The 12,458-nt window shown below is 32.6% G+C and overlaps 1 protein-coding gene across 1 annotated transcript in view; it reads right to left on the bottom strand.

Annotated features, from left to right (window-relative positions):
* The window catches only part of LOC124995102 (transmembrane protease serine 11C-like), a 60,259-nt gene that overhangs the window by 16,589 nt on the left and 31,212 nt on the right, over nucleotides 1-12,458 (bottom strand). The window contains exon 5 of the mRNA XM_047567575.1: nucleotides 6,057-6,220. Within this exon, the coding sequence (XP_047423531.1) occupies nucleotides 6,057-6,220 (164 nt within the window). The remainder of the gene's footprint in view (nucleotides 1-6,056; nucleotides 6,221-12,458) is intronic.

The raw sequence follows: 12,458 nt of genomic DNA, 5'->3' as shown, positions 1-12,458 counted from the left end.
TATTTTTGTCAAACTCATGATAGTGAGTCAGGACCATCCTATGTGTGTATGAAATTCTTTGTTATTATTCTTTCTATTCTATATAATTTGCAGTTTTATTGTAGCCAATTATGATTTAGAGTAAGTACTTAAAATATTTTTCATACTATTACAGTTTGCCAGGTTGAGTGTACCATTGTACACAAGGCATTTTTGTGCAGGAAGTGATCATTATTTTTTAAAACAAATGATAGTCATACCCTTAAATATGCCTATTAAAGTTATGAGCTTTCAATTTTATAAGGCATTTCATTTAAAACCCTCACTTTAGTATATGAGGCATTTCTTTGTTTTTACAAGAACTGATGTGCATTTTTTCTTCTAGAGCGTCTAAGAGAGAACCACCACATGGTCATCTTGCAGCTTCATAGTTAGTACATAAAGTCTAGTGTTAGATTTTCTTCTTAGTTTGTGGCTTGATAGTTTAAGGCAGTGACAGTCAAGTGCATCATGTGAGACCAACTTGTTTCATATATTGCTTTCTTTTATTCTTATCTTGAAGTTTGAACTCATAAATGCTAAATTTTACATGTATATTGTTTTGATTAAGCTATATAACAGTTAGATAGGATTATATATACAGTCATAAAATAATACAGGTGAATTTTTGTACCTAATTTAAACTACTGATGCAATCATCTCTAGTTTAAAGGAATATGATATTGTTTGAGTGTAAGTGAATACATATTTTGAATTTGGGGAATGCATAACAACTTTTCCCATTGAAATCATTGGAGTTAATTTAAGAAATTTTCCACCCTAGATGCCCTTCAGTTGATGAATGGATAAAAAAACTGTGGCACATATATACAATGGAATATTACTCCGCAATGAAGAATGATAAAATTATGGCATTTGCAGGCAAATGGATGAAATTGGAGAATATCATGCTAAGTGAGATAAGCCAATCTCAAAAAACTAAAGGACGAATGATCTCGCTGATAAGCGGATGAGGACATATAATGGGGGGTGGGAGGGGTTAGCATTAGGTTTAGGGTTAGGTTTAGGGTTAGGGATAAGGAGTGTGGTAAGAATGAAGGAAAGAAGGACTGTATAGAGGGAAAAGAGGGGTGGGAGGGGTGGGGGGGAAGGGAAAAAAATAATGAATCAAACATCATTGCCCTATGTAAACGTATGATTGCACAAATGGTATGCCTTGACTCCATATACAAATAGAGAAACAACATGTATCCCATTTGTATACAATAATAATAAAAATAAAAAAAGAAATTTTCCATATAAGAGTTTTATTCAGGAAATAATTCATTTATGGGCAGGGAAAACTATACTATCAAAATTTTTTCTGTTTTTGTGGTAGTCAGAAAGTCTTCCGATAGTGAGCTTCAAATGCATGGATAAAACATTGACCTCTCCTTGAAGAAAACACAGCAGAAATACTGATTTTGTTAGTACTTGGAATGTAGTACCACTGTCACCTTTTATGGGATTCAGGAATAAGTATAAAATGAGATTACATACTATATTCATGGATCTTAATAATGAGCCTTCTTTATTTCCTAAAGCAAAGGCTTCTTGTAGTACACATGAGCCACACTTGTCATAAAACCTACTCAATCGGGGTACTGCAAGAACCCCAGGGCAACCATTTTATAAAATGAATGAACTTTACTACGCATATGGCAAGGTACTATGTATTGAGTTTGGAAGAACTGAAAACATAGCTATTATATAATCTTCTTTGGGGGTTCTCACCAGTTGAGCTGATATTCTCTCCTCTCATGATTGTCAGTTATAGATTTGATATTATTGAATTCATTAATTCACTCAGCAACTATTTACTGCAATATACCAGGGTTTTTGGTACACTCTGAAGATATAGTAGCAAAAATGGACATGTCCTTTGCTTTCATGGAGAATATAGTCTGGTAGGAGAGACAGTTGGTAATCAAATAGTAGGTTATCACCTTAGTAAATATATAATTCAAAACTGGGAGAAGTGCTCTGAAGGAAAAGAAAGTGCTTCCAAGGGAACCATATATCTGAGCTCCCCTAGGATTATTGGCCAAACCTGGTAACAAAGATATAGAGCCCCTTGTCTGAGAAACATGGGGCTTCAGGCATGTTGTCTTCAGAAAGAGTTTTCAGCTGTTCTCATTGAGCAACTTGCTGTCACTGTTTGCTTTTACCAAATGATGACAGCGTTGGATCCAAACTATATTACAAGGTTTATACTGGAAAAGTTTAAAATACATTTGTGAAATAATGATCCTAATCATGCCTCTCATTTCATCAACACTGACTCTTAGTGTAACCATAAGTGCAGGTAAGTTTTTTGCTGGAGAGACAATATTCTCTTTGAATTCCCCATAGTGCCTACTAGGGCATTTGCATAATTAGTTCATAATTATTAATTAAATTTAGTATTGTATAATATTTTATTTTATCCCACCTAAGCAATTCTTTAAGTTAGATATGGATTTACATCCTTTCTTTGTTGATACTAAAATTGAGGACAGAATTTAAAAGATTTGAATTTTGAATGATCAACTACAAATTTGGAAAAAGGAGGCAGTTTTTTTAAAGCTAGAAACTTGAATTCTATAGAATAAGCAGCTTTTTAGTGTAGTAATAAGTTCCAAATTGATCCTTAAAAAGTGTATAAATAGCTATTCAGAAGGTTGAAGCAGATGATCCCAAGTTTGAGGCTAGCCTTGGCAATTTGGTGAGACCCTATATTAAAAAATTCTAAAAGATGCTGGGGACTGGGGGCTGGGGATGTATGTAGCTCAGTGGTGAAGTGCTTGCCTTGCATGTGCAAGGCCCTGATGTCAGTCCTCAGCAACAGAAAACCAAAAATAAGTATAGAGAACACAAATATACTGAGAAGATGGATTTGAGTCTGGGATATGTCCATTTTTACCTTAGTATGAACACTTATTTCATTGAATCTTGATTTTGGCAAACAGACTGCAGATCTCTAAGGTCTTCCCACTCTAAAGTTTCCTGAATGTCCACTGTGTAAGGAATAATGTGTTTTTATGTATTCATTCTGGATTAAAAATCAATAACCTATATTTACCATTCCTCATTTTGATACGGATCTGATATAAATGACTTAATATGTATGGCATTTATAGACACTAAACCTCCTAAATGGAAATTCTGTGAGATTTTGATTTTATTATTAATCATTAATAGAAAAAATTTAGAAATAAAAACCCCATTTTTATATATCTTTTTATCCTTTGGTATGTACATAGGGAAAGAAAATGAACTTAACATTTGGCATAAATTAAAAAATAAATAGTAAGGTAGAATTTTCCCAGAACATCCTGGACCACAGTGTTCAATCAGTAATTATTCATAAAATGAATAAAAAGGTTTAGCCAATAGTAGATGATTAAGCATTTTCCTGGTTATGATTTAGTATTATAAATTCCAAGAGTTATATAAAACAAATTTCCTGAGGTAGGTCTAATTATTAAGTGCTGAAATGTTAATGGTCACTCACTCGGTTAACTTTATTTCTATGAGAGCAATAATTTCTATCCCTGAGGATAGAAAACCTCTTTAAATGGGCTTATTGACCTGCTTTGAATCCAAATATAAAAAGCATGTACATATATTCCTTAAGGTTCAATTAGTTTTCAGAGAATATCCAAGTATTCAGCTATCAGAAGAGTAACTGATGTCTGGGAAAATATTCCTTGGTATGCACATGCACACACACAAATTATCTCTATATCTCTACATATAATATATATATTATATATTATACATATAATATATATATATATATATATAGAGAGAGAGAGAGAGAGAGAGAGAGAGTTCATTCTTCCTTAGGAATGTCTCCATTTCCTTCCCCTTCACTCAGAGCTGCCCAAGATTTGAGGGAAGTTTATGCAAGACTACTAATTAAAAAAAACAGTTCACGGTGTGACTTTACATTGTGTATAATTGGAGAAATAAAATGTTGTTCCCCATTTTGTACAATGAATCAAAAAAAAGAAAAAAGAAAAAAATGGCAAAAAAAATCTATAAAATCTATAAAATTGATTTACAAACGCACAATCCATAGGATGTATATTTCAAATGGGTTTTTTCCTCTTGGTAAAAACTTAATAATGGTACTTTATACTAGTCATGTTTCTAAAAGTGCTTTATAGTGAATTAGACGTTTGGTATCTGCACAATGACAATATGAAATATTTTAAATAATTATCATTCCCATGATAAGATGGTTAAACTGAGGCACAGAGATATTTAAATATTCCAAAGTCAAATAGCAAATATATAGAGGAGCTAGGATTCAAATCTCAGATGATTTCATAGCAGAATCCATGGCCTTAACCACTAAGCTATATCATCTTTTCCTAAGCATAATAGTATAGGACACTGGTGCTGTATTCAGTGATTCATTGTAGTTAATATCAGTGGCCAGTAATGTCTTAAGTCACAGTTGTAGGAAGTTGTGACTTTCTACTACATTTAAGCAGCTTATATAAAAATGAAATTCACAACTTTGAAATATTTAGGTGCAGGTGCTAAGTTACTGAACTAGCCAGTTAGCATCAGAAGGTCAAGATATTTAATAAGGTGCTATAACAGCAACTTTGCCTAAATAAACTTTATAGTTCCCTATGGCACAGATCCATTTACCTGGTGACCAGTGAAGACTAACAGTTGTTGGTGAGAGACGTCATGAATGTGAGCCTCATATCACTTATATCAAGTGCTGTTTTGAAGGATTGTCTTTGTCAGCTTCTGGATTTGCTCCTGTACCCATAAAACCACACTCAATTTTATGAAGCACCTAACTTCTGATGAAGGGTGAAGAGGGAGGGATAAGAAGTTTCTAAACAACAGATAGAAGTTAGGACAGTATCAAAATATAGTTTCATTTAATAGGGAATGTAGCTCAGTGGTACACTGCCATCTCAGTAGAGTGAGGACAGTTTTGTCCTTTCTACCACTGCAATAACCTTCAATGAAGTCTTCATTGTTTTATTAAGCTAAGTGCAGGTTTTTGCTTTGATAGTATTATGGTGAGAGCCACTCTAGTATGCTTATAGGAGTTACAGTAGGAAGTAAGAGTGAATTGTAGGATGGCATTTTAGTAAAACTACTGAGAAAAATCATATATCTGGAAAAGGCTTCCAATATGTCTTTTCCTGGGATTGTACATAATGTTCCTAAAGTTTGCAAGAATACTAGGAATATGATTCTGCTTATTTACATTTGAGTTCATGTTTTTTAGTAGATGAGTTTCCAAAAATTAATCCTTGTAGGCAAATTCTTTATAAATTTGAAGCCTGCTTTATTTCTGTTCTTTTTTTATGACATATGCATACACACACAGTAAGTAAATAATGCAGAGGAAGATCTTAGAGCATCTAATAACCTGAGAAGTCACATTTCAACAATTCAATGGCTTTATCCAGAAGAAGCATGTTCAGGTTTTGTTTTTTGATCCTTTGGATGTCCCATGCAAATGAACTGAACACTCGGCCTAATTTTTTCCCCCCAAACCTATGGGTCATTCCTTAGGCAGCAATACTTTTTTGTCCTTTGTCAATTTTTTTGTGACAAAGAATTGATAGTCCAGCTTAGTTTAGACCATGTTATCAATGTTCGAGAGACACTAATTATTCTGAGAACAGAAGAATTATTGCCTCCACCTTTTAGAGGTTGTCTTCCACATATTGCTAGGCGCTCAAGCATAAGAATTAAAATGGTGAGAGAGACAAATTCTACCGAAGGTATATCAAGAATTAAGCGTGATGTTGAAGGAGATTCAACAGTTCTGGAATTTAGGAATCTAGAATCTTGAGACATCAGGTGACATCATGCCCCACAGAATAAACCATGAGTTTAAAGCTGTCTTGCTTTGCAAAGAAATGTTATTTGGGATACTGATTACTTTAGAAAAGGATAAATATAGTTATCATTTTCTATGAAATAATATTTAAAGAAAGGAGTTATTTTCATTTGCAAAACAAAATACCATGTTCAAATTAAGGATAAAAGACATTCTATGCCATACATATTCTTACCTGAAAACTTAAATGATGAAGAATCTATAAGTAATGACCCAGTTTGGCCCTTTAATTTCTCACGTAAAATAATTTCAATTCTGTCCCAAAATTTTGCTGCATTATTTTTGTAACAAGATTTGAACTTCAGTACAGCATGTATTATCACTTTCCCTTTGGTTTGGCTGCAAAACATAAACAGACAAATAAATTAGACTTTCATATTGAGCCTCCATAACTCTGAGGGGAAGGCATAGAGGTTTGTAAACAACAAGAAGACAGTGCCAAAGAGGAATTATTCTACCATGTACTAACTATCCCAGTTCCCCACAAGGGAGTGGAAGTGGCACTGTGGACTTCATGGAACAGTGTGAAGAGTATGATTTAGATTCATGTGAACTGAATTTGTCTTTTAGAACTACTGTTTACCAACTCCTACTCTATGGTAAACTGTTTACATTCTTTGTACTGAAGTTTCCTCATCTCTAAGATGTGGATGATAATTTTACTTACTAGGTTATTTAGAGCATCATTACAGATTTTATACATCTTATAATGGGTATAGAGATGTTTAAAAAAATCTCAGAATAATTAAAAAAAGTATTTATTATTGTAAATGTATGAATCCACTGGATTCATAGTGTTATGAATCCACTATGGAAAGATCAGTAGAAAATAATTAATTGAAAGAAAAAAGTAAAATGAGAAAATAATTTATTATTTTGATTTTATTTAATTGAGACATATTTTGTAATAGTGAGCCAGTATTCTTTCACTTATTGGAAATCAAGGCTGAGAACAAAGCTGTTTAACTGAACTTATTTTATTTGTCATTCTGATTTAAAAATGGAAATATACAAGCCAAAAATTTTTCAAGTGGGTTACTACTGTTGGCTTGATAGAATGTCTGTTCTACTCTGCTATTTCTCTACCTCCCTTACCATTTCCTAAACATTTCTCTGCATTTGTACATTTGTATATCTGAAAATCAATAACTCAGAGCTTTATGTAACTTAAGATTCTGAAAACATCCATTTCCAAACCTTCATAACATTTGGGAACAAATGCAGAAACAATAGCCAAGGTCCAGGATTTTCTATTACTATAATGCCTAATTATTTAAATTATTTTTTCAGGATAATTTAAAATAAATAAGTTAATTTCTATATCATCCCTTATCATTTTATGTTTTAAGGTATACCTGTATCAGATGTCCTTCTTTTTGGGGATATAAATATATTATTTTTATTTCTTTTTAATAGTATTAAGTCATTATATGTCAATTTTTAAAGTATTTTCATCTCTTTTTCTGCTTTCATGTTTCTCACAGGTGCCTTATCTGTAGGGACAACACCTTTGTTTTTTATGGAACAGGAAATACATATTATATTACTCTGTTTATTTTAAGTGATTTGTCAAATTGTGAATGTCACTCTGAACTTTTCTCCTGGGTCAAATGACACTAAAACTAAACTAAATATAGACATGTTTTCTTGTTCTGATATGATTAGGGTCATAGGATCCTCTTTATTACTGGACACATTAACTAAAAGTTATTTTACTTTTATTTATTGATTAACAGAATCATCTGTAGTTTTATATGACAAATATTTGTAGTTCTTTGCCACATACAGTTTTCCTTTCCATTCTTGAACTTTCCATTTGTTCTTCTATTTAACAGAAGTACATTAGTCTAAACAACAGGACAGACACAGTGCTAGGTGTCAGAGCTACGTCAGCTTATAAAACCACAAAGTCCCTGCTCTCAGGTTGTTTATATTGTGGTAGGAGAGAGAGCTTTAAGGAGGACCTTTTAGAAGTGGTCCCCTGATGACAAGAAGGACTGGGTTGTGCTGAGAGCTGGTGGAAGAACATTCCAGAAAGAAGGGGACAAGGGCAAAGGCCCTGACCAAGATAGACTTAATGGTTCCTTTAACTTTATTAAACTTTAGACAGGTTTTTACCTGACTATAGACCCTAATATTTCTTCAATTAGAGCATTTCCTTTCAAAACTTGTAATTATAAATTCTTTCTCTGTTCCTTTGAAGTGTATGTTAATCTTTCAAAACCTCTTGCCAATTTTACAACCCAGGAAATGACTTTCCCAAGGACCTGGAAGCCATCTCTTTGAAATGTAACCATCAAAGGAGATGGCAACGCTATCTCCCAGTTTCTATGAGAGGGTAGGAGCCTAACTTCAGTGAACATCTTGCTCCAAGGTGTAAATGTACAAGTTTACTTTTCCTTTTGGTATGCACAAATGCCTAAGTGGCCCTCTTACCTCTGCCTTTAAACAACTCTGTTTTTGTTGCAGCAGAGTGAAGACTCAGTTCTGTCATTTACACCACTGCAATAACCTTCAGTGAGGTCTTCATTGTTTAATTTTGCTAAGTGCCGTTTTTTGCTTTGATAGTACTGTGGTGAGAACCACTCTGGTTTGCTTATAGGAGTAACAGTACTTAAGTCAGGGTGCATATAAAGTTATGAGTGAGGGTGAGTTGACATCAGAGGAAGAGGCAGGACCACTTTAAGTGTATTGTACAATGAATTTGGAATTTGTGGGAAATTGTCAGAAGGCATTAAGCAGGGGAATGATGTGTTTTTCTAATTCACTTTGCTTGCTATGTGGAGAATTAATTGTAAATAGAGCAGGAACAAAAGCTAGAAATTAGTCAAATTAGTACATTAATCTAAATTAGATTGCCTGGATTCAAATTATAGCATTATTATTTATTTATAATAATAAATAAATAATTTTTATAATAATAATGCTTTCCTTTCTCAAGGACTGGAAAGTCATCTCTTTAAAGTGTAACCATCAAAGGAGTTTATAGGAGTAATGGTTATGTTAGTTTATGTCACTTTGGCTTAACCTATCTTTGCTTTGGTTGCCTTGTCTGTAAAATGGAAAACTAAAATATACCAACCATATATGAAACCAGGTTAAATGAATTCTATGGGCGTACAGATTAAAAGTATGGATAACTTAAAAACAAACTAAGAAACAGAATACCATGACTTCTAGTTTTATGAAGAGGTAGATCCCAAAGTATATTAACTTTCTAATTTTATTTGTAGTTATTCTTTTCCTCCTGAATACAGAAGCCAGTTCTGACTTATATCTCATTTTCATTCTATTAAATAGTGTTACTCTGGATTGACTTCTTTTTTTATTTTTAAATAGGTACTGAAAACAATTGTATAGCACATTTACTCCAACCACTGAAGTTTTCATTACAATTGCTGGAGAATTTATCTTAATTCGTTATGGATTTATTTTAATTTAAATATTTAATCTTAGGCTTAAAATACCTAGGCATATATTCTAATTATATTTTAAAAATATAGCTGGTGAGGGGAGAAATACAAGGTTACAGTCATTCATTTAATGTCCCACATACTAAAGTAGATAGAATGTGTGTGTGTTATTTTTTTACTTGTTGGCAGTTGTTGTGGAGCATGCAGGTTAAGAGACATTTTGTTAGCATTTCATGTAATTTTCATGCGGGGATATGAAATTATTGTATTTCAAGAATGACTTCTGCTGCATGGTTTACTAATCTAGAGGGAATATTTTCTTTTCAGAGAAATGTTCCCTCCTACTTCCTCATCAGGGGATCTCATTAGATCTAATAATATTAAAGAATAATTTGAAATATATTTAGTGTTATACTTCTGTTTATCTTTTAAAAATTTTATTTGTGCATGATAATTATGTACAATAATGGGATCCATTGTGACTTATGCATATATACACATAACATTTTTGGGGAAATTTCTTTCATTCTATTTTATCTTTCCCTCCTCTCCTCCCTCTTGCTTCCTCTATACCACTAGTCTCCCTTCTTTTTTCATGAACTCCTTTTTTCACTATTTTTCTGTGTAGCTTTCACATATGAGAGAAACATACAACATTTGACTCTGTCTTATTTTTATTAGAATAATGCTATAAACATGGGTATGCATGTATTGCTAATAGTATGATGACTTCAGTTCTTTTAGATAAAGACTGAGGAGTGGTATAGCTAAGTCATTTAGTGGTTCCATTTCCAGTCTTTTGAGGAACCGTCATACTTATTTCCATGGTGATTGCATTCATTTTTCCATATCCCTACCAGCATATGTTACTAGTAATATTTTTGATTATTGCCATTCTAACAAAAGTGAAATGAAATCGTGGTATAGTTTTGATTTGCATTTCTCTGCTTGCTAAAGATGTTGAATAATAAAAAATATATTTGTTGGCTTATTTATTATTTTGAGAAGAGTCTGTTTAGTTCATGTTCACATTTTTAATTGGGTTATTTCTTTTTTGGTGTTAGAATTTTAGAATTCTCTATATACATTCTGAATATTAATCCTCTGTCAGAGAAGCTGGCAAAGATTTTTTTTCCCATTCTATAGCTCAGTCTTCATGCTCTTGTTTCCTGTGCTGTGCATAAGTTTTTTTAATTTGATAAAATCCCATTTATCTTAAATATTTTCTGAACTTTAAGTGTTTTACTGTGGAAAGTTGCTGCCTGTTACTTTATGTTGGAGTGTTAACCCTTTGCTTCTTCTAGAAGTTGCAATTTCTGGTCTAATTCCTTGTACTTTGATACATTTTGAATAGACAAAGTGAGAGGTAGGAATCTAGTTTCATTTTTCTACATATGGATGTCCAGTTGTCCCAGTACCATTTGTTAAACAGGTTGTCTCTTCTCCAACATATGATTTTGTTATCTTAGTCAAAGATCTGATGACTGTACCTGTGTGGGTTTGTCTGTGTGTTTTCTATTCTATTCTATTTATCTGACTGTCTGTTTTTATACCGGTACCAAAGCAGGTTTTGTTACTGTATCTCTGTAGTGCAATTTAGGATCAGGTATTGTAAAGTCGCCAGCATTGCTTTTTGGCTTAGAATTTTTGATTTTTTGGGTCTTTTATTCTTCCATATGAATTATAGGATTGCTTTTTTTCTAGTTCTGTGAACAGCGCCATTGGTATTTGGATGGGAATTGCATTGACTGTAGATTGTTTTTGGTAATATGGTCGTTTTAACAATATTAATTTTCCCTATTCGTGAACATGGGGGGACGGTTCTTGCCATCTTCTAGTGGCTTCAGTTTCTTTTTTCTGTGTTCTATGATTTTCTTTGGAGAAGTGTTTCACCTCCTTGGTTAGATTATTACTAGATGTTCTATTTTTTTTGAAGCTATTGTGAATGAATTTATTTTTCTGATTTCCTTTTTCAGTACATTCATTAGTATAGAGAAAAGCTATTGATTTTCATATGCTGATTTTGTATCCTGCTACTTTGCTGAGTTTGTTTATTAGCTCTACAAGTCTTCTGGTAGAGTTTTATGAATTCTTTAAGTATAGGATAACATTATCTGCAAACAGTGATAGTTCGATCTCTTCCTTTTCTATTTTTATCCCTTTTATTTCCTTCTCTTGCATAATTGCTTAGGATAAAATTTCAAGTACTATATTGAATGGGAGTGGTGCGAGTGGACATATTTTATTGTCTTGTTCCTGATTTTAGAGAAATTGCTTTCATTGTTTTTCCATTCAGTATGATGTTGACTTTGGGTTTGTTGTATATAGACTTTATGATGTGGAGGTAAGTTCCTTCTATCCCTACTTTCTTCATGTTTTTAATAAGAATGGAAAACTAAAATATACCAACCATATAGGATTGCAAGAAATCCTATATAGTTGCAATCCATATAGGCTGCATTTTGTGAAAGGCTTTCTCTGCATACACTGAAGTGATTATGATTTTTTACCTTAATTCCATTTATGTGGTGAATTACACTTATTGATTTGCTTTGAATATGTTGAAGCATCCTTAAATTCCTGGAAAAAAAACAATTTGATCATAATGTGCAATCTTCTTAATGTGTTGTTGAATATGATTTGCTGATATTTTATAAAGAATGTTTGTACCTGTATTTATCGAGGACATTGGTCTACAGTTTTCTTTACTTAAGATGTCTTTATATTGTATTTGTATCAGGGTCATACTGATTTCATAGAATTAATTTGAAAATATTCCTTCCTATTTCATGGAATAATTTGGAATTAGCATTGGAATTAGTTCTTCCTTAAATGTGTGGAAGAAGTTAGCTGAGGATTCATCTGTTCCTGGTCTTTTCTTTGTTGAAAGACTTTATTACCACATCAATTTCGCTTGCTATTGGTCTATTTATATTTTCTATGTCCTCTTGGTTTAATTTTGGTAGTTTATATGTGTGTATAAATTTATCCATTTTTTTCTAGGTTTTCAAATTCATAGGAGTATAAGTTTTCAAAATGGTACCAAATGATGCTGTAGATTTCAGTGACATCTGTGGTGCTATCTCCTTTTTTTTTAATCCCAAATTTGTTGATTTGGGTCTTCTCACTTTCTTTTAGTTAGTTAGGCTAAGAGTTTACCAATA

Source organism: Sciurus carolinensis, chromosome 10 (assembly GCF_902686445.1).
Source record: "Sciurus carolinensis chromosome 10, mSciCar1.2, whole genome shotgun sequence".
Classification (NCBI taxonomy): domain Eukaryota; kingdom Metazoa; phylum Chordata; class Mammalia; order Rodentia; family Sciuridae; genus Sciurus; species Sciurus carolinensis.
Note: the sequence above shows the minus strand (reverse complement) of the source record. Positions and strands in the feature narration are given on the sequence as shown.